Source organism: Meleagris gallopavo, chromosome 27 (genome assembly GCF_905368555.1).
Source record: "Meleagris gallopavo chromosome 27, MGAL_WU_HG_1.1, whole genome shotgun sequence".
NCBI lineage: Eukaryota > Metazoa > Chordata > Aves > Galliformes > Phasianidae > Meleagris > Meleagris gallopavo.
The window spans coordinates 1,888,942-1,914,971 of NC_139430.1; the positions used below are offsets into that span (position 1 = coordinate 1,888,942).

At 61.3% G+C, this 26,030-nt stretch overlaps 3 protein-coding genes across 4 annotated transcripts; 1 reads left to right on the top strand and 2 right to left on the bottom strand.

The window, feature by feature from the left end:
- The first annotated feature begins 1,829 nt into the window (after nt 1–1,829).
- On the top strand, nt 1,830–5,197 carry CRABP2 (cellular retinoic acid binding protein 2). The gene is made up of 4 exons (XM_003213787.4): nt 1,830–2,144; nt 3,992–4,170; nt 4,508–4,624; nt 4,710–5,197. Exons 1-4 carry the CDS (start codon nt 2,075–2,077, stop codon nt 4,758–4,760), a joined length of 417 nt encoding a protein of 138 aa, XP_003213835.1. The 5' UTR covers nt 1,830–2,074; the 3' UTR covers nt 4,761–5,197.
- Nucleotides 5,198–8,343: 3,146 nt separating this feature from the next.
- Nucleotides 8,344–12,014, bottom strand: LOC100548069 (dnaJ homolog subfamily A member 1-like). 2 transcript variants are annotated; one of them, XM_085209912.1, is made up of 8 exons: nt 11,870–12,014; nt 11,239–11,381; nt 10,956–11,151; nt 10,085–10,189; nt 9,780–10,007; nt 9,469–9,699; nt 9,158–9,258; nt 8,344–9,073 (listed from the first exon to the last, which is right to left on the bottom strand). In XM_085209912.1, the coding sequence occupies exons 1-8, from the start codon at nt 11,985–11,987 to the stop codon at nt 8,849–8,851; spliced, it is 1,347 nt and encodes a 448-aa protein (XP_085066038.1). In that variant the 5' UTR covers nt 11,988–12,014; the 3' UTR covers nt 8,344–8,848. The 2 variants fall into 2 exon arrangements, with proteins under 2 accessions (XP_085066038.1, XP_085066039.1); XM_085209913.1 differs by having other exon boundaries at nt 8,345–9,073; nt 11,239–11,378.
- A 4,259-nt stretch (nt 12,015–16,273) lies between these two features.
- On the bottom strand, nt 16,274–23,995 carry NES (nestin). The gene is made up of 4 exons (XM_010723856.4): nt 23,074–23,995; nt 22,095–22,219; nt 21,435–21,508; nt 16,274–20,909 (listed from the first exon to the last, which is right to left on the bottom strand). Exons 1-4 carry the CDS (start codon nt 23,884–23,886, stop codon nt 16,741–16,743), a joined length of 5,181 nt encoding a protein of 1,726 aa, XP_010722158.2. The 5' UTR covers nt 23,887–23,995; the 3' UTR covers nt 16,274–16,740.
- Nucleotides 23,996–26,030: the final 2,035 nt, after the last annotated feature.

The window sequence follows — 26,030 nt, forward strand, 5'->3', positions numbered from 1 at the left end:
AAGCGGCCCCACGCGGGTTTGCAGCCGGAGCCGGGGCTTCGTGGGCCAGGAAGGGAGGAACGGAGAGGATTTATCCACCCTTCCCCATACAATTCTTTCCAGATGTGGGGCTGCCTGGGGGTTCTGCCCAGCTGCGTCCTGGGGGCTCAGTATGAGGGTCTGCAGCTTTGCCAGCACCCGACCCGTGCTCCCCTGCAGCCGGTTCTCCTGGAAATGTGGCATTTTTTCACTCTTTCTCCAAATATGGGGGTAAACGTTTAGCATCACTCATCCCCCTGTGCCAGAGGGGACACAGATCCTGTTACACGGGGATGAAAAGGATGGTGGTGACCCCCTGTCAGACCCCTCCACCTCTGCCTGGGGGTGCATGGGTGGGTGCAGTGTGGGGTTTGTTTCTTTCCCCGTGCTTCCCATCCTGCAGCCCAGGGAGCATCGGCAACGCTGTAGGTAAGGTTATGTCAGCCCTTTGTTACAAATCCTGTTCTTCGGGGGATTAGAGGCATGCTGCAAGCCAGGGCTTGGCTCGCGAAAATCACAGCCCAGAAATTTGGGGGCGAGGAAGCCGGGGCCAGGAGGAGGGGAGGCAGCTCTCAGAAAGAGGGGTTTCAGAATCCTCCCGATGGGCAGGAGGGAGCTGGAAGGCACTTCCCAAGCTGTGAGCAATGAGCTCAGCTTTACTGCTGGTTCACACGGGCTGTGCAGAGATCTCCAGCTGTTGGGTGCCCTCTGTACCCCAAATGTGCCAAACCTTGGACCCGTGGGGCAGTCTGCTCTCCTGCAGACAATGGGGACAGTGGCAGCATGGACATGACTGAGGGTGTCCACCACTGCACAGAAGTCTGTTTTCACCCCCAAAGTCTGTCTCCCTCCATTTCAGGACTGCCAATGACCCAAACGTCACTTATTGTGCAGTGCTGGGATGACACCATGGCACAATGTGCCCCACGCAGCTCCTTCCTCAGGCATCTCACCAGAGAGAAACCCCAGCAAACAATTCATCACGCTCTGAGCAGACCCAATCTATCAGGGCTTTAATCTCACATTAGCAGTTAATCTTGCTTTCCCCCGGCCTGCAGCCAAAGCAAACTTTCCTCAGCCCCGCACAGACCAGAGGGTTCTGTTCTGGGCACGGGGCTCGGATGGAGTGGGGCTGAGCACAGCTGCACATGTGCACAAATGCTGCAAGCACACATGCATACAACACATTGCACGCACATGCGTGTGTGCGCACAGAGCCGTGCACACCTGGTGCACACCAGCACATGCAAAGCACCTAGCGGGCACAGGGCTGGGCAGTAATCCATCCCCAGGGTTGCTCGGGGGCTGTAGGCAGACTGGGGAATGTGAGAAGTCTTGGGGAGGTGTGGAGAGACTGGGAGGATGGAGATTGATTGGGTGAGGCGAGAGGTATTGGGGAAATGCGGACAGCTGGAGGGTGACAGGGATCTGGGGGAGATGTGGGAATTTTGGGGGGATGTGGGCAGTTTGGGGGGATGCAGACATGAGGGAGGTGCGGGCAGATTGGGGCTGAGTGGGCAGATTAATCCTTTGTGGGGAGTTATAGGGGGAATGCAGGGATTAAGGAGATGCAGGTGGTTTGGGAAGGACCTAATTTTGGGGGTGATGGGGGCAGTTTGGGGGCACGTGGGAAGTTTCGAGAGGTTCTGGAAGTTTTGGGAGACGCTGCAAGTTTTGGAAATGGTTGAAGTTTTCTGGAATGATGGAAGTTTTGGGGGAACGATGGAAGATTTGGAGACGATGAAGGGGTGCCCGTACCCCTCAGCCCCCGCCAGCGCTTCCCCCCCGGGGCCGTCCCGGTGCTCGGCCCCACAGGTGAGAGGAGCGCGGGGCTCCGCCGGCAGCGGGGCCGGGGCGGGGGCGGAGCGGGTGAGCCCGGCCATAAAACGGCGGCGCGGAGAAAGAGCCCGACTGAGCGGCTGCGGGGCGGGAGAGCGGCGGTGCCGGTACCGGCGGAGCGGACGGAGCGGCGGTGCCGGTGCTCCTCGGTGCGTTTCCACCACCTGCTCCTCCTTAGCACCATCTCCCCTTCCTCCGGTGCCCCCCGCTCGCCGCGATGCCAAATTTCTCCGGGAATTGGAAGATGAAGAGCTCCGAGAACTTCGAAGAGCTGCTGAAGGCGTTGGGTGAGTGCGAGCCCCGGGATGGGTGAGGAGCGGGGGGAGTCCGGTTCCTATCGCCCCCCGGATCCCTCCAGCAGTGCGGGTCGGGGATTGCACAGAGAGCCCCTGGGGCTCGGGAGGGCTCTTCCTACCCCTGCGTCTCGCAGCCCACCCCATTCCTCTTCCTCGTGGGGAAACTGAGGCACAGCTCGGATCCCCCCCTCAGCTGCAGCCTGAGCCCCTCGCACTTTTCTGCCTGCCTCAGTTTCCCCACCGCAGTGGTAAGCCCCGGGCTGCACACCCCCAGGATCTCCCTGCACTACCCCCTTCGCATGGACACCCCCTCCCCCAGCACCCCGCATCCCACACCCCAATCGTACCCAATAGGATGGAGTGTGGTACCCCAAAACCCAGCCCCGGGCTGCAGGGCTCGGTTTGTCCCCCACTTCCCGCCCCCATAGCACTGCAGGTCCTCAGCTGGGATCTGTGCATGGGGACACCATGGGGGTCCCAGGTTTTGGGCAGGGCTGGGGCCCCCCCACTGTTCTCCTCTGCCTGACCCCTCCCTACCCGCCGAGGAGTCGCTGGAGCAGAATATTTTCCAAGTTAGGGGATACGTAACAAATACTTCAGTATAATTATCACTTTCTTGGATTTCACTCCCTCTTCGCCCCCTCCTCCCTCTCTCCCCTCCATCGCCGCCGGTGAAGTGGTGCAGGGAAACCTCATCAGGAAAATCAATCTGTCGGGCACAGCGCAGCACTCTGCCTTTCCCACGCAGCGCATGAGGCTCCTGCAGCCCCCAGCCCTGGGTGAAACCCACCCCCTCCGGAGCACTGTGCCACCCCCATGGCTCTTACTGCCTTTGGGGGACACTTTGTCCTCACACCCACGAAGGGGAAGGTGCAATCGTTGCATTTTAGCATCACGGTGGGAGCAGCCCCACATGAATGCATCTGTCCCTGGTGCAGGGCTTGCTCCTCAAGGGATACTCCATCTCCTCCAGGGATGCTCTGCCCTGTCTGCAGGGGCCTCCCACCCTCCCCCCCACTCCCTGGGGGTATGTGAAGCTGGATGGGATTGGGGAGGGGGCAGTGGGGTCCTGGCCAAGAGCCGACCTGCTGCCTTCAGCTGCCCGAGGGTCACACCACGGGAACAATGTCCCCAAAGAGCAGCTCCCTGGCGAGCGGGTTTGCCTGGGTGACAGCCCGGGGCTCAAGCCATGATGGATGAGCCCATGGGGGAGTGGGGACAAAGCCACAGCTGCACTGTGGTTAGCAAGAAGGGAAGGGGCTGCAGGGGTGCAATGATGGGTGTGAGACCCCCCCCGGCCCCCAGATGTGGGGCGGGAGCCCTGCACCATGTCCCCGTTGTCACCCCACGCGCCTCCCCATCACCCTCAGGCACATCCGGAGCCCGCACAGCTCCCCCCTGCCTGAAGGTAACGAGCACCAGATGTGGCCCAGATGTGCAGAGAGGGGTTCATGCACACCCCCCTCCCCACCCTCCTCCATGTTGTGCTGTCTGCAGAGCTCGGGGTCCTCCCAAGCTGTGTCACTGCCAAGTCGTGGAGTGGGAGGCGGGGGGCAGCCACGTGCCCCCTGTGCGCTCTGCAGGGGTTTATGGCATCGAGCCCTGAGTGCAGGAGGGGGGGAGGGGGGGGGTGTTTGCACGACCTCTTGTCCCCCATCTGCAACCAATTCCATAGAAAAGCAGCAGCATCTGTAGCTCGGCACAGCTCTGGAACACTGCCGGGGGTCATCGTCACCACCGTCCCGAGAGGCACTTAACCTCCCCTCCACGGGTCACACACCGGGCCGGGCGGTCAGGGTGTGGGGAGGGGTCACTCTGACACCAGTCCCTGCTTGCAGGCGTTAACATGATGCTGAGGAAGATCGCGGTGGCTGCGGCCTCAAAGCCAGCAGTGGAGATCAAGCAGGACGGTGAGAGCTTCTACATCAAGACCTCGACCACCGTGCGCACCACTGAGATCAGCTTCAGGATCGGGGAGGAGTTCGAGGAGCAAACGGTGGACGGGCGGCCCTGCAAGGTGGGCTGAGCTGCACCCGTGTGTGTGCTTGGATGCGTGTGCACTCACTGATGTGCGTGTGAAAGCACACATGCGAGCGTGCATCTGTGCAGATATGTGCACACACACACGTGCAATCACACTAGCACGTGTGCACGCATCCATGTGCACACATCCAGCATCCAGTCCTGTCCCTTCCCCTGCCCCCAGGTGATACGTGTGTTCAGCAAATGCAGGCTGTGGGGACAAATGGTCCCATCTGTTTGGTGGTGATGGATCGTATTGCCTGATGGGGCTGGGGGCTGCTTCCCCTCTCGCCTCCCAGCCCCCAACCAGTGCTGCCCTCTCCCCTCTGTAGAGCTTGGCCAAGTGGGAGAGTGAGAACAAGATGGTGTGTGAGCAGCGGCTGCTGAAGGGCGAGGGACCCCGGACGGGCTGGTCCCGAGAGCTGACCAATGATGGGGAGCTCATCCTGGTGAGTGGGGGGGGGACAGGATGGTGGTGGGGTGCATGCTGGGAAACTCTTGGAATAGGGCTGTGACCAGTGCTCCTTATTGCAGACCATGACAGCTGATGATGTTGTTTGCACCAGAGTGTACATCCGGGAGTGACGCCACCGATGATCTCCCCACAACGGCTCCAGCCCCCCCTGCCCCACCCCATGCCTTTCCTATGGCCCTGTGTCCCCTTGCCCCCCTGTACCTGCCCCGTGTCCCCCCCATCCCTGTGGTTGTGGGGGTGCACTGAGCAGCGGGATGTTGGGGAGCACCCCATCCTTTGGGTTTGATGTTTTGGGGGTTTGGTTTTTGTTTTTGTTTTTTTTTATAACTGTTTTTGGTTCACTTTGACCTCACACCCGGTGCTGCACCCTCACCCTCCCCTGCAGCTCTGCTCGCTCTGCTCCCTCCCCGGTATTTATTTGTGAATAGTTGAATGGAATGGAAACACTCAACAGCTCCAGTCCGGCGGTGCCGTGCAGTTCCGACCCCTGGAAACATATCCTCACCCCTCTTCCCCTCTCCTGTTTCTAATAAAGCTCCGACCCCCACTGCTGTCCCCATCCCTCCCGGCCCTGCTTGCGTGTGCTGATCCTGCTCTGTGCCACAGCCCCAGTGTTGCGCAAAGGGCCGGGGGCAAAGGCGGTGCTGGGCGATGCCGTGTGGCACATCCCTGCGTGGGAAGCACGGGGCAGCCAGGGCACGGAGCCCCTATGGCTGCAGATCTAGGGGGGGAAACCCCAAATGCTGCCATGAGGTGATGCTCGTGGTCCCAGCTGGGTTGCCCCCATGCTGTCTTGGCTGTGTTAATGGCCCCAGGGTGGGCGATGAGATGGAGGGGAGGGGGGTTCTTTTCGGAGGTGGGTGTGCGGGTTGTTGCATGGGGGTATGAGGAGCACGCGGCAAACTCTCCCGATTTTAGGTGGCAGTGGGGGTGTTGAATGCCTCCTGGTGAGCATCCTGCCCTTGGCACTCTGATTCTTTAGGGAAAAGTCAACAGTAAAGCACCAAACCCCAAGTAAGCTGGGAGCCTTTGGGGCGAGGGGCAGAGGGGCTGCTGTGCTGCTTCCTGGGTGTGTCGGTGGTGGCAGCAGGGTTTTACCAGGAGTGGATGGGAAACAAAAGCTGTGCCCTGGGAAGACGGGAGCGGCTGCAGATGCCTTTGGGGTGACGCAAGGGGGGAGGGGGGGGTGTTGTGGGTTCCTCTGTGGGGGAGAGCGGTGGGATTACAGCTTTGGGGAGGGGGGGGGGCTGTGAAAAGGGGATGACGGGGGTAGCGCTGTGCCTCCAGGTGCTGCTCCTGGAATGCGCCTCAAATCTCCCCCCACACCGGGATCTGGACCGCTGCCGGCTCCTGACGTCACCGTGCTGTAACGGGACCGGGTGGCACCAGGAGCTGCTCCATGCCCCCCCCCCCCTCCCTCCCCCCATCAAGACCCGGCCATGCGATGATGGGTGGTGGGCACTGCCGGCCCCCTCCTCCTTTCAGCCAAACTCGTTTCTCTCCCCGGAGATTTTGTAACAGAACCGATCCGCCTCGAGCAACTCTTAATGAAAACCATGCGTTCCAATCCCCGGCCCTCACGGTTTTCCGATCCAGAGGAATATCCTCTTTCTCCGTAGCCGCCCAGGGGACGGCTCCAATTTGTCTCTCTTCCGAACCCCGGGCGGGAGGGGAAGCAGCAGCGCCGGTGGTGAAAGCGGAGATGGCAGCAGGGGCCCCGATGGGGGCTGTGTCCCAACAGCTGGAGCTGCACATCTGGATGACGGGGGTGCACATCTGGATGGGGAGGGGGCGGCCTGGGGGTCCCATCTCCTTCTCGCGCTGGTGATGGGGGGGTACAGAGAGGACGTCCCAGCCGTTGGCTACCCCACGCCAAGAGTTGGATGGCGGCCGCTCAGTGAAACAAAGGCGGATTCCTCCTCTCAGCCTCTGTTTATTGTGCGAAGACCGGAGGGGAGCGGGGCTCTGCAGGGCTCGGGGAGAGGGAGGGGGGGGAGGGGCTGCTGGAGTGGGTCCCAGGATGCAGAGCGGTGCGCAATTGGAAAGTGCACGGGTGGTGATGGTGATGGGTTCCCCCAAAAGGGGGCTGCAGGGTTTTTCCCCTCCCCCCCAAGCTCACTGTGGGTGGCTGCGGGTTCCCCCGAGCCGGCACTAATCGGCTGTCCGCTGACCCCCGGGCTGCCCCCGGCTGGGGAGGGGGCCCCGCTCAGCCCCGTGCCTTTCATCTGCCGCAGACAAAGCCCTGCGAGGGGCTGGGGGCTTCTGAGCCGCTTTGTGCTGCGGGTGATGAATGTGTGACCCACGGGAGGTTGCGACCCTTCTCCCTCTGCCTTTGTCATGCATTTTTTGGAAGTGGGGTCCCCAGGGTCTCTCCAGGTAGCTCCCCCCATGCTGTCGGGTGGGCAGTGGGGCTTTGTCCTGCGAGGCGTTGGCTCTTGTCCCTGCTACGGGGCCGGTGGCCAAGCTGTGGGCTGGGCTGTCTGCAGTCCTACTGCAAGGATTTCACCCCTAACCTCACACTGGGGCTCGAGCAGGATTGCACGCCGCTCCTTGCTCCCCACGAAGGGGTTTTCAGGTGCACTGCAACCGTGCCGAGGGGCTTAGGGAGGGCACGGTGCTGGCGTTGCACAGGGAGAACAGCGTGGCCGCGTGGGTTCCAGCACAGGGCTCAGCACCGCCGTGCCCCACGGTTCCGCGTCCCATTGGGTCCCTTTCCCGAGGGGCAGCACGCCGTGCCTGGTCCCCAGGGTCCCTCATCGCGGTGTCCTCGCTTGGGACGCTGTGACACAGCCGTCCCCACGGCACTCCCTGGGGCAGCCGGGGACAGCAGTGCCCACAACTGGGCGAGCAGGGCTGTACATCAATGCCGCCGGCTTCAGGAGGTGACAGATGCGGGATGCTGTCACCTCCCCACGCGATGCCACCCCAAAAAAGAGAGCAACCCCCCCCCTCCCAACCCATCCCCCTCAAGTCCCTCCCTCGCTCCTTTCCAGTTTTGATTTTGAGGGTCCCATGGGCTGACCCCCAGGGCAGCAGGAGGGGGGTACGGAATCCGGTTTGACCTCGGCGCTTTTGTTCCTCAGCATTTGAGCTCATCTTTCGCAGAGGAGGGGGAGGGGGTCTCCTCATAGGGAGAGCTTTGCCCTGGAGACCCCCCCGCTCCACCGCTCAACCCCCTCAGGCTGGCGTTTGCGGGGTCTCTGCCAACCCCAGCCCCAAGGATGCAATGGAGCTCCGGGACGGCGCAGCCCACGAGTTGCTGACCCCTGGCGGCTGCCTGCAGGGGGACGATGACGGAGGCGTGCCTCAGTTTCCCCATCTGCTGCCCCGGTAATGACAGGGCAGTGGGAGGCCCTGCCCGGCTCCCCTCCTCCTGGCGCTGGGCGGCTTCAAAGGGCCCTTTCCCTGCGGCGGGGGCACGGCCCGGATTGTGAAGGTAGCAGCGGCTGCCGGGGGGTCAGGGCCAGAACCGCGGCTCCCCTCCCTGCTGAGCAAGGCTGGGGAAACTGAGGCACACCCGCAGATCAAAGCGGGCGGTGCGCGAGGCTGCCCCCAGGGGGAGCGGCTGTGGGCCGGCAACGAGGAGGAGTCAGGATTGCTTTTAATGCCACATACAAAGTCCTCTCCACGCTCCCTCCCCACCCCCCCCCCCCCCCCCCCCCCCCCAAAAGACTTAAAATTATTCCAAAAATAAATAAAAAGGGCCAGGTCCCCCCCTACCCCCTTCTGTGCAAAGAGAAAAGAGAAACCCCCTCCGCTCCCCAGGCCAGACCCAGGCTCCAGCAGGAAAGAAATGGGCAAAGCAAGTGAACCGGCGGCAGCATCACCCCATGGGGTGGGGGCTGCAGGGCGGGGGTCCTCAGCCCTGCGCAGGGCAGAGCAGGTGGAGGGCAGCAGAGCTGGAGCCTTCCCCACCCATCTCCTCGGTGCGGAATGCTCAGAGCTGCCTGGTGCTGGGCACAGTGCTCCTGGCCCCACACTGTAGATAGGGAAACTGAGGCAGGCAGCACGGCCCCCGCTCAGCATCAGTCCAGGGCTGCGCTGTCCTGGCGCAGGGAGAGGGGATGGCTCTAAAAGAAGGGCGAGTGCTGTGGGAAAGGTGACCTATGTACATCCCTGAAGGTCAACGGCTCTCCGAGCCCCTTCCCCACCGCGCTGCCCCCTGCCCCTGCATGGGACGAGCCCCCAACAGCCTCGGCTATGAGGTCTGGCACTGCACGTGCTGACGGGTGCCATCCTCGAAGTCATCCTCATGGTACGCTTCGCCATGCGGCCGCCGGCCCGTACTGCCATGGGATGTGTAGTCACTGAGTTCCACCTCCTCCGTGTCCTCAGTGGCCATCACCTCCTCCTGGGGTGGGAAGAAGGCCTGGAGCTGGCGCAGGCGTTCGGTGGGCAGCCAGCCAGGCTCGGGGAACTTCACCTGTGGGTACAAAACAGTTGGGGATGGAGGTGAGCATGGGGCGGCCACACAGGGTCCATCTCCCATCCCAACCCCACACCTCACCTCGAACTTGAGGATGAGTTTTCCCTTCTGGAAGGGGCTCCTGTAGACGGGCATCCCCTCGTTGGGGATGCATTTCAGGTCCCCAGGTCGGATGACATCACCTGAGAAAGAGGATGAGTATCACTGTGCTGTGCACCACCGCACTGTGCATCACCGCACTGTGCCCCCACGCTGCTCCCAGCTTTTTGCTGGGGGATTTGTGCAGATCTGGAGGAAAAGGGGAGAAGCTGCATCCCCCCATAGAGCTGGGGAAGGGTGGAACTCAGGGACAGTGCAGGATGGGACCATGGGGACACACGTCCCCATCCTACCTGGCTGCGAGGCGACAAGCAGGGTCCTGTTGTCCAGCGTGCGGATGACCTGCCTGCAGCCACACAGCGCATCTGCCAGGCTGATCTCCCGCCTGACAATCAGATCATCACCGCTCCGCCTGAACACGGGGTGCTCCTTCTGGTCCAGGACAATGATGATGTCCCCAGGCTCCAGGCCAGGCACTTGGTCACCCTCCTCATGGAAGGTGATCTTCTGCCCATCCTTCATACCTACAGGGAGAATTCAACAGCTCAGATCCCAGCTCAGGAGCTGTATCAGGGGTCACCCTCTTAGCACAGCCCTATCTCACCTTTATCCAGGTGGACGCTGAGGATTTTTTTCTCCCGCACGACCTTGCGGCCATTGCAGGTGAGACAGCAGTCGCGGGGCCGGATCCACTCGCCCTGGCCCTGGCACTGGGAGCACACCGTCTGGATCTGCTGGATCACGCCGGGCCCCAGCTGATGGATACGCACCTCCATGCCCGAGCCGTGGCACTTGGGGCACCGCCGCTGTGCGCCCTCCCGCACCCCGCAGCCTGCGGGCGAGGGCAGGTGGGGGGTGAGGGCTGGGCACGGTGCTGACCCCCTGTCTCGGTCCCCCCCAGGCCCTCACCTCCGCATTTCCTGCAGATGATGTTCTTCTGCAGGGACAGCTTGCGCGTGGTGCCGTTGTAGAGGTCCTCCAGCGACACGGAGAGCTGATGCACCACCGTCTTGCCTGGAAGGATGGAGAGCCCAGATCAGCGCCCTGCTGCATGCAACAGGGCTGCACCTTCAGCCACTGCTCTGCTGTCGCGGGGCAGAAGGAAGCTGGGATCCTGCAGATCCCTGGGGCAGCCCCACATCCCAGCCCCACAGCCCTCGCCATGCTGCAGCTGTTCATCACCAGCCCTACCCAGAGGTGCCAGGACGCACTCTTTCACCTCCTAATTGCCCCGCAATTAAATCCTGCCACCTCAGCAAGAAGCGCCCTGGCAAGTCATCAGGCCATCCCCTCTTGCATGATCCAAGCTTAAAGCATCCTGCTGTCACCGGAGCACCCTGCACGCCCTGCATCCCCAAGGCCGTGGGGAGCCAAGGGCAGCGCTAGGTGACTCACCGCAGCCTGGGGACAGCAGGGGACTGGGAAGGGCCCTTTGAAGAGGGGCAGGTGGAGAAAGTAATGAGGGTGACAAAGAACTGTGTTGGGCTGTGCACCGCGAGGAGCGAGGTGGCCCGGGGGCCACCAACGGGGTGCTGGCATCCCCAGAGTCAACAAGTCAACCCCATCCCATCCCCCAGAGCCAACACAGCCAACATGTCAACCCCGTCCAGTCTTCAGAGCCAACATGTCAACCCTGTCCTGTCTTCAGAGCAGGTCAAGCTTGTCCCATCCCTAGAAGCATCAGGTCAGCCACATTCCCCGAGCCAACAGGTCAACCCAGTCCCATCTCCACTCTCGCTGTCACCCCAGTTCCAGCTCCCAGTGTCCCCAGTGCCCGTACCTCGCCGGTCCGCCCGGCCACGCATCCTCACACCACCTCCAAAGAACAGATCGAAGATGTCCATAGGGGAACCGAAACCGGGGCTGCTCCTGTTGCCCAGGCCACCCTCCTTCATGGCCCTCTCCCCTCCGCGGTCGTACAGCGCCCGTTTGTGGGCATCCGACAGCACCTCGTAGGCCTGCGAGATCTGCTTGAACTGAGAGGGAACAGAGGGTGGTGAGCGGGGCGGGGGCAACGGGGCGATGTGGGGCTGGGTTGTGGGGGGAAGATTTGGGGTTCCTACCCGCTCGCCCTCGCTGGGGTTCTTATCGGGGTGGTAGCGCAGTGCCAGGCGTCGGTATGCCCGCTTGATCTCATCCAGGCTGGCGCCCGGCCGCACGCCCAGCAAGTCGTAGTAACCCGTCTCCTTCACCATCGTCCTCTCTGCTGCGAGGGGGAGGCGTCACCCCCGTGTCCCGCATCCTCCCCCCCCTCCAGTTTCCCCACTCCCACAGCCGCCCCACTCCGCGTGCCGCCCGTCGATAAGCCCCAACACTGCGCTGGGGGATGAAGGACGGAGGGAGGGGGGGGGGGTTATCTCTGCTCATCCGCGCTGTCCCGGGATGGGGCTGTCCCCGGGGGGTGTCCCGGTTGTGGGGACAGCGGGCAGGTCGCTGTTCCCGTTGCGGGATGTGACAGCCCCCCGTGCAACGCTGCCCGCCCCGCGGCTGTCACAGCGCTGCACCACGCCGTGGGGAGGGGGGGGGGCACACGTCGAGGGTCCCCGCGGGGATAAGGCGATATTCGGGCCGATATTCGAGCCGACAGGGATGGGAAACGAGGGGTCGGGGTCGCCGCTACCCGTGGGAGGGGTGGGGGAGGTGGGGACCCGGGGGGCGCCGGGGGCAGCGGGGGCGATGCCCCCCCGCACTCACCGCTGCTCCGCCGCCCGTCTCCGAACTCTCTGGAAGCCCGGCCACGCCCCCCGCGCGCCCCATTGGCTGGAAGTCCTACCGACGGACACGCCCCCAACGCCGATCGCTCCGCGTTCATTGGCTTTCATCCTTGAAGACCCGCCTACTGAGCACGCCTCCCTCTGGCTGCCGGCTCTTCCGGGCAGGCCGGAAGACTGTCGGCTTGCGATTGGCTGCGGTGGCAGTATAGGGTAGACGCCTCCTTTTTCATTGGTCAGTTCGGTTGGCCAATGAAGGAAAAGAGTGGAAAGGCCGAAAGCGGTGGTTCTCCGGCAGGTGGCGCCATAGCGCGCGGTGGGAGCGCGCGGAGCTGCGCGGGCTTTTGGGGGGGGACTTTTTGGGGGGGACTTTTTTGGGGGGGACTTTTTTTGGGGGGGGATTTGCGGACTTTTGAAGATTTGGGGCATGGTTGGCTTCGCCTCCACGAATAGAAGTTGTTGCTTTTGTAGGATTTTTTTGGGGGGCGGAGGGGAGATGAGGTGGTGCCCATAGGGGGTGCTCGTGGCTGAGGGTGGTAGCGGGTGCTGGAGGTTGAGACCACACTGCGTAAGGATTGTCCGTCTGTCCGTCCGTCCGTCCCCCCGCACACGCACACACTGTCCTGTCCCATTGCTTTCAGGAGGGGGAGCATCGATGGCATCGTTTTCTCCTTAGCAGCACAGCGGTAGGGCTGTGCAGACCCCATCGCTGCAGCCCCTACCCGTACTGGGAGCCGCCCCGTCACCTGCAGCGCAACAACGGGGACGTGGAGCAGTTCCTTCCCCGCTTCTCAGCGCCGGGGCTCGCTCAGGGGAAAGGCATTTCCTCCCCATGCAGGCGTGAGCCCGGGGTGGGGGGGGGGGCGGACAGCGTGCCCGGGTGCCACAGCCCGGGGTTGGGGCATTTCCACCTGCCCCGCTCAGCCCAGTCAGCGGCTCCCCGAGCCCCTGGCCATGTTTGGGAAAGCAGCAGCAGCCTCCGGGCGAGCCGAGGGGTCGGGCATGCCGCTGCTGTCCCCATGGGCCGTTAATCCCCAACCAGCCCCTCTGCTGTGAAATCCAAACCCACCGGGCAGTTGTCACTGTGCTGGGGTTTCAGCGACCCCCGGCCCACCTGCCCGAAATGGGGGGGAGGGGGATGATTTACACTGAATTCCTGAGCGATGCTGAGGCTGATTGACAGCAAAAAGCTGCACCAGGGATGCAGTGCCCTAAGCGGGCATGTGGTCTTCAAAGCGGAGGTGGGATGTGGTCCCCAAATGGGGCGTGTGGTCCCCAAACTGTGGACGTTATCCTGAGATGGGGGATGCAGTGGGAGCTGTTTGGGATTTGGAGCTGTGGGACCTTCATGGGGCCACTTCTCCTCCATCAGCTGCTTGTGGTGACTCAGGGCTGATGCAGTCACATCCTGTCCCAAGCAGCATGACCCCTGCCAAAGTCTGCCGCTCTGACCCATGGCCCAAACTGCTGTGGGCATCAGCTTTGTGTCTGCGGGATCTGAGCCCTGTTTGGCCAAAGGAAGGTTGGCCCCAGGTTCGGCTCTGGCCACCTGAAGAGCCCTGTTTGTCCCGTGCCACCTGCATGCCGGTCCCCAGTGAGGAAGGAGCTGCTTTGTCAGCGTTTCCTCCGGGTGTGAGTCAGCTCCGGGTGCACTAAAGCCCCCATGGCTATCCTGAGGTAGCTGGATGAGGGAAACTGAGGCACAGCGCTGGCACTCACGTGTCTGCTACCTCACCACAGCCCTTGTCCCATCCCGCTCCTGCTCCACACCTCCTCCCTCGCTCCCGCTAATGACAGCGCACAGGCTGCATGCCACATCCTGCATGGGTTGTTCTGGTGCCAAGTTGATTGCAGGGAGGCAGAAGCAGCGTTCGGAGTGGTGATAGGCAGCGGGTCGATGGGCACTGTCCTTCTCACCGTGCCATTTTTGCACATCGGAAAGTTTGGGAGAGATAAAGGCATGGGGATAGGCATGTGAGTTCTTCTTTGAGCTGAGATCACAGGACCAGGGGATGGGGATGCATAGCCCCAGGGCTTGCATCACCTTGGAGCTGAGACTGGGGATGCTTTGTAGCACTGATGGATGGCTCCAGGCGCACATTCCCGCCCTGGGCTTGGCCACAGGCATCCACGTCACCCCGATTTGGCAGCAGCTGTCAGGGGGTCATGGCCCAGCAGCTGGGTGAGCCCCTGACACCAGGGCAGCACTTATTATAGCCAGCAGAAGCTATTCCTGGAAGCGCATGACCCCACGGAAAGGTGGGGAGGGGGTGGCGGAGCCGTCTTGGTGGCACGTCCCTGGGTGCTGAGAAGGGACAGATGGAGTGGTCCCGGCAAGGGGGGATGATGCCAGACTGGGGGAACCTGCTGCCCAATCCATGGCATCATACTGGGGACCAGCCTGCCTCTCTCTGCTGGTCCATCGTGCCCCCATCGATTGTCCCCTCCACACATCCCCCATGTGTCTCCTATTTGCTTGCATGGAGCATCCATGAGGGCTCATTTTGGGGAAGAGGAGTGGGGGCTGCCTGCACCCCTCCGAGTGTATTTTTAGTCCTTTCCTTATAAGGTTTCTGTGATTTTTTTGGGAACTGTGAGCACAGTGAAGTCATCGCTGAGGTCATCCTGTCTCGCTCCCCCCCCCCCCTCCTGGTGCTGGGCTCATCCCACAGGGAGGTTTTGTGTGGGCTCCATTGAAAACTCCCTCTCTGCCCAGCCTTAAAGGAAACAAAACCCGTAATTGTCTGGCAGGGGGCCAGGCTGAGGGGGTCTTCGAGACTCTTAAAGCATCCACTCTACCAGCACAGTGGCCCATGCCGTGCCCGTGCCGTGCCCACCAGCCCTTGCATGTGCTGCTCACACACTTAGTACCTTATGGTGTGTGAGCAGTTTTCAGGGGTCAGGCCTGAACAACCACCTCCCTTCCCACCCCCAAAAGCCCCATTGCCCCCCCAAATTAGATTAGATGTGCTCGGCTGGTTGGATTTAATGAGGCGGGTGGCGGCCTCTGATTTGCTCCAGTGACTTTTGGCTGGCAGAGTGCATATGTGCTCCCATGGGTGATGGGCATGGGGTGATCCCCGCCCTGGGGTGATGGGTGTGCAGGGTTGGGCTGCGGATGGGGATCCCCATAGGGTTGGTACCCTAGAAAGGGGGTAGCCCCTTTTGGGGGCACTCATGTCCCATTTGGGGACATCCACTCTTGCACTTTGTGCTGTCTCTGGTCAAGCGTGGCTGGGCTTTGCTTTCAGCCAAGTGCCCTGCAGCCATCCTCACCCCTCTAGTGACCCCCAGCCCTTGACCCTTCCTCCTCCTCCTCCTCCTCCTCAGGGTGAGGAGGGAGCTGCCCCCGCCATCTGTCCCCCCTCGTCTCTTTGTCAGCACTGGGCTGCCTGGAATGCGTATTAATTTTGGGAGGAATGCCGCCCCCCGCATCGCCCGGCACTTCACCTCCCCCACCCCACAGCATCCCCACAGCTTTTAGGGATGGGGGGGACCGCCGTGGATCACCGAGCCGCCATCGGGTGATGCTGCCCAGGCCTCTCTGCAGGGCCGGCTGTGGGCCAGGGGCTGATTGAACACAGGCTCAGTGCCTGATTAAACTAATCAGAGGGGATTTTTATTTTTTTTTTTTTCGGTATCGCTTCGTTCGAGTTTGTCCTTAAAAGGAAACCATCGCCTGTGGGCAGGGGAGGGGGTCGGGGGCTTTGTGCAGCGAAGGCAGATAAACGCGGGGTCCTTATCGCAGCCTGGCTCCGCGCGGTGCTGGCAGGGGCACGCAGGGCTGAACCCAGCGTGTGGGTGAGCAGCACAGCGCTGAGTGCTGCATGCCAATGCCACCCGGTTCCCCTCACCCCCTGCCCACCGTGACTCAGCCCTTTGCCCACATAAGGGCACCCATTCTCTGGCCACCGGCGCGTTCCTTCTTGCCCAACGCACAAAAGAGGCATTGAGCCTCACCGTCCGGGGATCAGTTTGGCACCCACCCCACTGCCCACCCCTTTCAGACCCCCCTCTGGGTGCCACATGGAGAGGGGGTAATGTGTCATCCATCGGGGCCGGAGCAACGTGCCTTGGCTGGGTTGGGATGCTTGGGTACTGGGCAGACTCGTGGGCAGCGTGCCCGGCTCAGGCAGCAATAGCAGCTGCTTTCTGCTGTCTCATTGTTGAATGTGTTGGCATGGGGTCGGGGTGGGCTGGCACCCGTCTCCCTGCTCCATGCAACACTGTGCCCAACAGCATCCCTAAGGACGGGGGATAGGGGTAAGCAGCCACCCTGGAGGGTCCACCACCATGTCCTCCCCGCGCCCCCAGCCCTGCCCGAAATCCATGGGTTCCCCCATCCATCTCCCCCCCTCCACAGGAATGAGAGCCGGGATATGGCAGGTCAGAGTGGGAGGGCGATGCTTTATTAACTTAGTGTCAATGCGGCGGATGCATCCGGTGTGGCTCAGCGCTGTGAGCATTGGGTGGGTTGGGGATGGACATCCCAGTGTGCAACACAAAGGTGAGCCTGTACGGAAATCACACTGCGTGCACCTGGCTGGGCTGAATGGGGAAGGAGGAGATGCAGCGTTTAAATTAAATACTGCAGTAAAGAGCGCACCTGGGGTACAAAATGAGGCTGAAACCAGCACAAGTGTGGGATCTGGAGGCAGAGAAAGAGCCCGGTTCCTTGCTCTGAGGTGTGAAGATGTGGCCCCTCGCTCAGCTGCGCTGCCACGTGCCGGGCATCCGTTCAACAAGGCAAAACCCACACAAACATGTTACAAACCAAAGGGAAATGGGCGTGCTACGTAGGCAGTGCTATGGGAGGTGTCCGATTGTCGTGGGGCTGTGGGGGTCCCACCACCATCACTCCTCCCCAGAGGACCAGGGCTCCTGCTCTGGGCGCAGGACTCGGTCCTGCAGCGGAGACAGCGGAGGGACAGGCTCAGCCCCACTGTGCTTGCTGGGCAGGGGCAGGGTGTGGGCAGCAGGGGCTTCTTCTGCTGGGTGGGTGATGCCATTCAGCCCCTCCTCAGTGAACTCAGCCAGGTCCTCCAGGCTGGCCTGCCGGTGCAGCCCGTTCTGCTCCCCGTTCTTGGTGCGCTCCGGCTCTGCCACCGCCTCCTGCACCGTTGGCTGCTCATCACTGGATGAGGTGGGTGAGGACCCCCCTTCCTCCTCCTGTGGGGGCTGTGTGTCGTCATCCCCCTCCCCATCCTTGGCTACCTTGGCTCCCAGTACCAGCTCCTGATTGAACTCCAGGGCTTGCTCTACTATTTCCAGGATATCCGAGTCCTTCATGATGTCTTCTGGCATCTGTGTGGGCACGTCGGGGAGATATTCAGCTGCCTCCATGCTAGATCCATGCTCCAGCATGGTGCCTGGAGGTGGGTCAGTGTTGGAGGGGTCAGTGTTGGAGGTCTCAGTGGCTGGGGGGTTGTCACTATCCTGCACGTCCTCCTCCCCCAGGCCCTCATCACCCAGGATGGTCTTATCAGTGTGCCCCTCAGACAGCCCTTCATCCATGGGCACAGCCAGTCCTTCTTCCAGCTCAGCAGCAAAACCCCCTGCATCCTCCTCATCCTCCTGCTTTGGTATCTCCAGTTCTCCCGTGGGCATTTTCACATCTTCAGCTTCCTCCCCAAATGGCTCCAAGTGCCCTTCATCCTCTAGCACCGGAGAGGCTACTGCAGGCGCTGTTAGTTCATCCTTTCTGTCTTCTGCTGCTTCAACTTTAATTTCTTCGAATTCCTCTAAGTTCTCAGCTTCCTCAATGCTGGACCCCTCTTGGTTGGGAGCAGAAACTATGAAGTACCCTTCCTCCTCCTCGATGCATTCTGGCGCAGAGCTCAGCTCCACCCCTGACTCCTCACAGCTCTCTGTCTCTGCGTGAACCACTGCTTCATCACTCCCTCTCAGCTCCCCTTCCTCCTCCAGAGCCATTTCAGGTTCTATTTCCCCATCCCCTCCACTGGATGGAGGGTTTGGGTCAGTCTCCAGCACCTCCCCGCTGTATGCACATAGCGGCGTGCTATTGAGCAGCGTGTCCTCTAATTCCATCCTGCACGGCTTGGGCTCATCCAACTGAGCATCCTCTGACTCAATGTCCTCCTTCATGGGCTCATCACTCTCTGCGCCATTGCCCAGATCCTGCTGCAGCACTGCAGTGTCGAGGCTGCCTCTCTCCAGCTCAACGGGCTCTGAGCTAAGCTCCTCATCCTGCACCTCCAGCGTCTCAGCTGGCTCCTGTGGGTCCCTTGGTGCCTCTCCAGTGTCCCCATACCTCATTTCTTCCTGCACTGGGGCTGGCTCAGCCTCCTGTCCTGCTGTGCCCTGTAGCTGCTGCTGGCTCTGCACCTCACTCCCAGCATCTCCGTCATCCTCACCTTCCTGGGCTTCCTCCATTGCTGTTGGTGACGTGACATCTCCCTCCTCATTTTCTGCTGCCTCTGCATATGGGTTGTCATCCACCTGGGCTGGCTCTTGGGATGTGACAGTGTCGACTTCTGTCTCCTCTTCATCCTCTGCTGTCTCTTCCCAGTCCTGTGCTTGCTGCTTTTGCTCAATGTCATTGTCTTCACTGCCCCGTGCCCCCTCTCCTGGCTGCAGCACCATGTCCTGCTCCAGCCCATCCTCTGCAGAGCCCTGCTCCCCACACTGCACCCAAGGTTCCCCAGGTTCCTCCTGCAGGCCCCCATGCTCCACCTGCAGGTCCCCATGCTCCACCTGCAAGTCCCCAAGCTCCTCCTGCAGGTCCCCATGTTCTTCCTTCAAGACCCCGTGTTCCTCCCACAGGTCCCCATGTTCCTCCTGGGGGTCTCCATGTTCCTCCCACAAGTCCCCATGTTCCTCCTGCGGGTCCTTATGTTCCTCCTGGGTGTCCCCATACCTTTCCTGCAGGTCCCCATGCTCCACCTGCAGGTCCCTATGCTCCTCCTGGATGTCCCCATGCTCCTTCTGCAGGTCCCTGTACTCATCCTGGGTGTCTCCATGCTCCACCTGCAGGTCCCTGTGCTCCTCCTGGATGTCCCCATGCTCCTTCTGCAGGTCCCTGTATTCCTCCTGGGTGTCTCCATGCTCCACCTGCAGGTCCCCATTCTCCACCTGCAGGTCCCTGTGCTCCTCCTGGATGTCCCCATGCTCCTCCTGCAGGTCCCTGTGCTCTACCTGCAGGTCCCTGTGTTCCTCCTGCAGGTCCCTGTGCTCCTCCTGGGTGTCCCCATGCTCCTCCTGCAGGTCCCTGTGCTCCTCCTGGATGTCCCCATGCTCCTCCTGCAGGTCCCTGTGCTCTACCTGCAGGTCCCTGTGTTCCTCCTGCAGGTCCCTGTGCTCCTCCTGGGTGTCTCCATGCTCCACCTGCAGGTCCCTGTGCTCTACCTGCAGGTCCCCATGCTCCTCCTGCAGGTCCCTGTGCTCCACCTGCAGGTCCCTGTGCTCCACCTGGGTGTCCCCATGCTCCTCCTGCAGGTCCCTGTATTCCTCCTGGGTGTCTCCATTCTCCTCCTGCAGATCCCTGTGCTCCACCTGCAGGTCCCTGTGTTCCTCCTGGGTGTCTCCATGCTCCTCCTGCAGGTCCCCACACTCCTCCTGCAGGTCCCCATGCTCTACCTGCAGGTCCCTATGTTCCACCTGCAGGTCCCTAGGTTCCTCCTGGGTGTCTCCATGCTGCTCCTGGGTGTGTCCATGCTCCACCTGCAGGTCCCTGTGTTCCACCCTCAGGTCCTCCTGCTCCTCCTGCAGGTCCCCATGTCCATCCTGGGGGTCTCTATGTTCTTCCCACAGGTCCACAGGTTCCTCCCACATGCCTTCAGCCTCCTCCAAGCCCGTGCTCTCCTGCCTTACCTCTTTGGCTCCCAAAGCCTTCCCTGCCTGGGGGTCTTCTTCTCCAAGTGCCTCCCTTCCTTTATCTTCCTCCTCATCCCTTGCTCTGCCTGTGCTCTCCCTTCCTGTGGTGTCTTCTCCAGACCCTGCTGAACCCTCTGCTGCTGGCACGGCCCCTTCAATGCTAGAGGCCCTCATCTCCAGGCACATCTTCTGCTCCCTTTCCTCCCCTGCAGCAGCACCCAGCTCACACGGGGACTGGTGCTCAAACTTCTGCTCTCTCTCAACAAAGTCCTCTTGCAAGTGGATTCCCGCAGGCAAAACTGGGTGGCTCCCCACAGGGACAGCACAAGCAGCTTCGATTTCCATCTGCAGGGACCCTTCTTCTCGCATTTCCCTCTCCTGATCTGGGAACTCACATTCCTCATCCTCTCTGGAGGAGCTCCAGGGTTCCCTTTGCTCCTTGTGCTCCAAGACATGCAGAGCCTCCATGCTGGTGGCCTCCATGTCCTCCTTGCCCACTTCCAGCCTGGACCCCCTTGTGTCCCCTCCCCAGGGCTCTCCCCCTGGCTCCTGACTCTCCACGGAGCTCAGTGGGTTCAACATCTCCTCCTCTTTACTCCTCTCCTCCTCCCACTTCTCCTGGCTCTCCGCATCACTCTGGGTGGCACTTAGCAATGTGGGCACGTTGCTGCAGAGACACAGCCCAGACGAGGACATGGTGCCACCCTCAACACTCATCTCCTGGGTTCCTGCAGCCTCCTCCTCCTCCTCCATGGGGTCTTCAAGATCCCCATCCCTGGTACTCTGGGTGGCACTGAATTTGGGCACTTCTTTGGCCTCAGCATCATCTTGCATCTCCTTGAGAGCATCCTGCAGTGCATGGCTGACCAGCTGTTCAGGACTCAGTGGGCTCTGCATGGGGGACTCCTCACCAGCCCCACACTCATGGGCTGGGCTCTCTGCCCCCCCACTGCCTGGCACTGGGGACAGCACTGGGACAGCGTGGCTGGGGGCAGCAGGCTCCCAGCTCCTCGGTGCCTGCAGGACTGAGTTGATTTTCTGGAACTCCTGTGCACTGGAGCTCTTGCTTTTGGGAGTCAGCGCCTTGAGGGCATCACCGGGGGTTCTGCACAGCTGTGCCACCCCCTCAGGCCGGGGGAAGGCAGCAAGGCTGGCACGGTGCTTGCTGCTGCTCACCTCCAGCTTGACATCTGCAGAGAGCAGGGAGAGCACAGTGTGGGGGGCACAGCCCAAAACCCAAGGGCTGGGGCAGAGATCACCCCATCACCCAACTGCAGCCTAACAGCTCCTCTCTCCCCTCTTGCTGACCCCTCTCCTATTTTTAAACACTTCTTGGGAAGTGAGAAATTCCTCCCCTGAGTGTTGCAGAGCACTGATGCTGCCAGGGGTACCACATGGGACGACGGATGCTCTGCTCTGCCTGCAGCAGTGGGGTCAGAGATGTGGTGGGTTTGTGCTGCGGGGATGTGTGCAGGTGATAGCTTTTCAGTATATTTAAGGAAAAAAGGAAATGCTCAGCCTGCTGCCGAGCCTGAGGTCTCGTGCTCAGGCTCCTCATGCAGGGGAGGAATTAAAAAAAGAAGTGAAGAAGCAGATAAGCCCTTATCTGCTCTATGCGGAGGTGCCGGCAAGACCAGTGCCCGCTGTTAGCACCTTCCTATCGCACCGACCAACCCTTGCCAGGAAAATCATTCTGCTCCCTGGCCCTTCCTTACCTCGCAGGCTGTTGGCCAGCTTGAACTCCCCGGGAGGCATCTGCAGCCGGGTGCTCTCTGCTTCCAGCAGTGTCCTGTAAGGAAAGGTGTTGTGGGAGGGGTGATATCTTTGCTGAGCTGCCAAATGAAGTCAGTCCCTATGCAAGCCAGGGGGATGCTCCGAAGGTAAACTGAGGCATAAAATGTCTGTGGGTGGTTTTGCTGGAGCCAAACTGGTGTGTCACCTGGTCGTGAGGTGTGGGGGTAGGGGATCCCAGGGGGCAGCCCCTCACTGCCTGCCAAGGATCTCTTCCCTCCCTGCTCTGTGGGCCCCCTCCCATCCCCCCATTCCCAGCGTAGTGTCCTCACTACCGGGTGACATCATGCTCTGCCGGGGAGGCCCCTCTGCTGGGGACAGCCCCTATTCTCATGCTAATTGTACCCCCAGTCCTCTGCGAGCCTGCCTTTGTCTGAGGCCATCTGGAAGGGCTGGAAGCGGACTGGGGGCTGCAGGGTTCAGCCCCAGAGTCTCCCAGCAGCTCTCTTACCGCTCTGTCCAGCGAGGCTGGGTAATGCTGCAAGGGGAGGTTTGGGGCATCACCCTGCTCTGAGCACACGGGAGCACAGTGGGAGCACTTTGTGTCCCCAGAGGGAGCCGTGTCACCGTGAAGGAGACCTCACCTGTAGGTTGCCACCTCCAGGCTGAGGGACATCTTGAGGTGCATGAGCTGCTGCCTGTCCTCCAGCACCTGGGCGATCTGCACCTGCAGGCTCTGCTTCTCCTGCTCCAGGGCCTCGATGGCCAGCTGTGGTGAGAAGCACAGGGTCAGGAACCTGACTGATCTCCCCAGACAGGGAGGGAGCTCTGGTGGCACATTTCTGCCCGGATTGTGTTTCCCACCACCCCCATCATTTCTCTTCTTCCTGGTCCTGACCCTCTTTGTCCCATGGGAAATTAAGCACTCTGTCTTCTTCCGGAGGATGTGGGTCAGCAGCTGTGACTCCACTCCGGCACCGCCTGCTGCATGACAAGCAGTGGGAATGGGGACCCTGGATCCATCCAACCCCAGCACTGTTTGGGGTGGCTCTCACTGTCACCCATAGGTGCCCTCAGTATTCCTTGGGGATGTCAGAGATGGGTGTCCCGGGGGTGACAAGGTGCTCAGGGTGCTGCAGGGAGGAGGGACACTTGCTTTTCACATGGGGAAGTTGGAGAAGGTTCAAGGGAGCAAGGGGAGGAATGGAGTAAAAATGCAAGAAGGATGTAGCTGCTGGAGGAGGGATGGGAAGGCGGAGGGGATCGGGGCCAGGCGATATCAGGTTGGGAAGGAGGGATCCTTTGAGAGGATGGCTGTGGCATCCCCTTCTTCATCCTCAAAACAGGAACAAAGAGGGACCCTTCCCTGCATGGGGTCTCTAGCTCCAGCTATGAGCTGGGGCTGCATTTCCAGCCTGCTCCCCCCACGACTTCCCCTGCAGAATTACTTTTGCAGCTGTCTGCCTGCAGCTGTGGCTAAGTCGGATGAAGTTTATCCATCCCGAATGCAGTGGCAGCAGAAATGGGAAGGAATGGCTGCTGCCCTGGGGCTTGCAAGCCCACCCGGGGGCTGCTCTTATCCCTCCCAGCTTTTGAGCCCCCCAAGCTCCCCACTCTCCCCACCTGGAACTTCTCAGCCTCTCCATGCTGCTCCTGCCACTGCTGGCCCAGGCTCTCCTCCAGCATCTCCTTCCGCACCTTCAGCCCCACCAGCTCCTTTTCCAGGTGCCGCAGCTGCAGTTGGCTCTGTTGGTTGTCCTCTGCCACCTGCCAGAGGTTCTCCTTGGCTTGGCCAAGTGCACGCTCCAGCTGCGACACCTCCGCCTTGTAGGTCTCCACCGCCCCTCTCCAGATCTCTGACAGTCTCTTGGAGTAGTCCTCCACCTCCACGGGCTGGAATGCCACCGGAGCACAACGGAAGCCCTCCAGGCTCTGAGAGAAGCTGGCGAGTTCCTGGTCCAGCCCCGCTTTCTCCTCCTCGTGCACCTCCAGCAGAGCTTCCACCTCCTTCTCCAGCTGCACAGCTCTCTCCTTCAGCCAGATCTGCGCCCGTCTCTCCTCCTCCAGCTCTTTCTTGCTGGAGGACAGCTGCCTCTTGGCTTCCTCGCGGGCTGCCTGCTCCTTCTGGCACCTGCTCCTCACATGCTGCACCTCCTCGTACAGGTTGTCCCTGGCCAGCTCGGCCGCACACTTCTCGGTGAAGGCGCGGTGCAGCGCATCCCGCAGCGACCGCAGCTCCTCCTCGTACCTGGCTCTGCGTGGGTCCCCGGCCGGGCTCTCCTTGGTGCTCTGGATCTCAGCTCGCAGCCCCTCATTCTCCTCCTCCAGGAACTTAACGCGGGCCAGGTAGGCCTCCAGGCGCTTGTTGAGGTCCCACATCTGCAGCGATTCCTCACCCAGAGCTCTGGCCCCCACGAAGCCCTCCATGCTCAGCATCGCGGCGGCAGAAGGAAGGCAGCAGAGCGGTGCCGGCGCGGGCGAACGCAGCTATTCATACTCACGCCGGGCGAGTGGGAGGCCTCTGAGACCCGATCGGAGGAGCAGTTAACTCTTCCACAGCCGGCACAGCTGCTGCCAGCGCCGTCCCTATGCCCCATCCCCCTCTGTCCCCTTGGGATGTTGGGCAGTGCTTGAGTGGGGATGGCAACGCGCCATGCTGGGGAGGAGCTGCGCTTTGGGGGGATGCTGCGGGGACGGTGGATTCATTCAGGGCAGGGATGGGTTTTGCTGTGCCTCAGTTTCCCCTTTGTGTACAGCTGGGATTCCCAAAGAGCACACTGCACCCTGCGCCTTGGGGCTTGGTGCCATCTGTAGCTCAGCTAATTCCCAAAAAGCAAACAGAGCACCAAGTGAGCTTGGCACGGAGAGAGGCTCAGATGGATTTTATCTGGGGTTTTCCAAGGGCAAACCCCCATCCCCAGTGCATGACCGTGGGACTCTTTATACTTCTCCAAACGGTGCCACCGAGGGCTTTGGTGTCCCGGGGAGGAGATGCCCTGTGGGGATGCTCTGTGCACTCTCGGTGCGTCTCAAGTGTCCGGAGCAGATCTGAGCTCAGCCAGAGGCACTGCTCTGGCATAAATCCTGCCCCAGCTCCACAGCCCTCTATCCAGCCAGCCCAGCGGGCATCCTTTATTTTGATTTTTAATTTTTCTTTTCCAGTTGATTTATTCTAGGGGTGGGGAGGAGGGTTTAGAAATTCCGACTTGGAGCTGTCTGAGAACAAAAGAGGCCGGAAAAGAAATAATCGAGGAGAGGCTTTGTGCCAGCTCTTTCTCTCCCGGATACACCCCCACCCCCACGCCTCCCACTCCTGGAGGGGCGGTGGGGAGGGTCCCTGGGCTGTCCCCTCCATTGCAAAGGAGGCAAAGAATCACTGTCCCCTCCCAGCTGTCCCACGTCGTCTCCGCTGAGCTCCCGCCCCGCTGCAAGAAAGAGGCGAGCAATAGTCCCCTCTGCTGGCCAAAGCCATCCAGATCCACCCCGAGCCCTGCAGTGCGTGGGGCTTTTGGGGCGCTGCGTCCACGAGCCGCCGTCCCTCCGCCGTTTGGGGTGTATGGAGGGCGGGGGGAGGTGGAGGGTGAAGGCTGCATCCCATCCTTGCAGGAGCCCAGTTGGGTTCCCCCAGGCCAGCAGGCAGGAGGGAGCACAGGGAAGGCGTTGTTGCTAATTAAAGGCTGATAATTGGGGCGATGCGTTTCCATTGCTCATCTTCTTCTGTTCATGCTGGGCACGTTTTCCTTTCGCTTTTCCCTCAGCCCCAAATTCTCTCCTCTGCTGAAGACACCCCAGTGTCGATGTTGATCCCAGACTTTGCTTTGCCTTTCCCCACTGTGCTCCACCTTCCCCTGACACAGGGACTCCGTGGGGTGCCCTAAACATGGGGCTCCCCAAGGAATGGAGAGCCCTCCTGCCCTGCCTGGGGTCTGCATGAAGGACTGCCCAGGGGAAGGTGCTGCTGCACCCCTTCCCCTTTGGGGTGTTTAGGATCAGGAGTCACTTGGGACTGGGACATGCGTGTGTCCTTGCAGGGTACTTGGCTGGGAGCCCCAGGATGAGGACATCTGTGTGTCCCTGGGGGGTGTTCAGGGTCAGGACCTGCTTGGGATGGGGGCAATGTCACTGGAGGATGCTTGGGGTTGGGACCCCCAGAATGGGGACGTGGTTCCCTCTGCAGGATGCTTTGGGGTGGCTGTTTGGTGGCAGGACATCTGGGGGTGACACAAACTCACAGCCCCCAGCAGCGCGTGCCATCCCAGTGCCCTGTGAGGTGCCAGTGGGATTGGCACAGGGTGCTGCTACGTGGCTTCAAGCAGGGCCCCAGGGGGAGGAGGAGGAGGAGGAAGAAGCACAGCTGGGCATGGAGACGCAGCTGGGGACTGCCTGTGGCCAAGGGAGATGTGCTTGTTGGACGAGGTTCCATGGGGCCACTGCTGTTGGGACAATGAGATGGGCTGGCAGGGCCATGACATCGCCTGGGGTGGGGGGTGGGGCTGGGGAGTGGGTGTTGAGCAGCAGGTGGGGATTCTCTGATGGCTGATAAGGGTTGTGCCCTGCTGCCACTTTGCCCTGACCCCTCT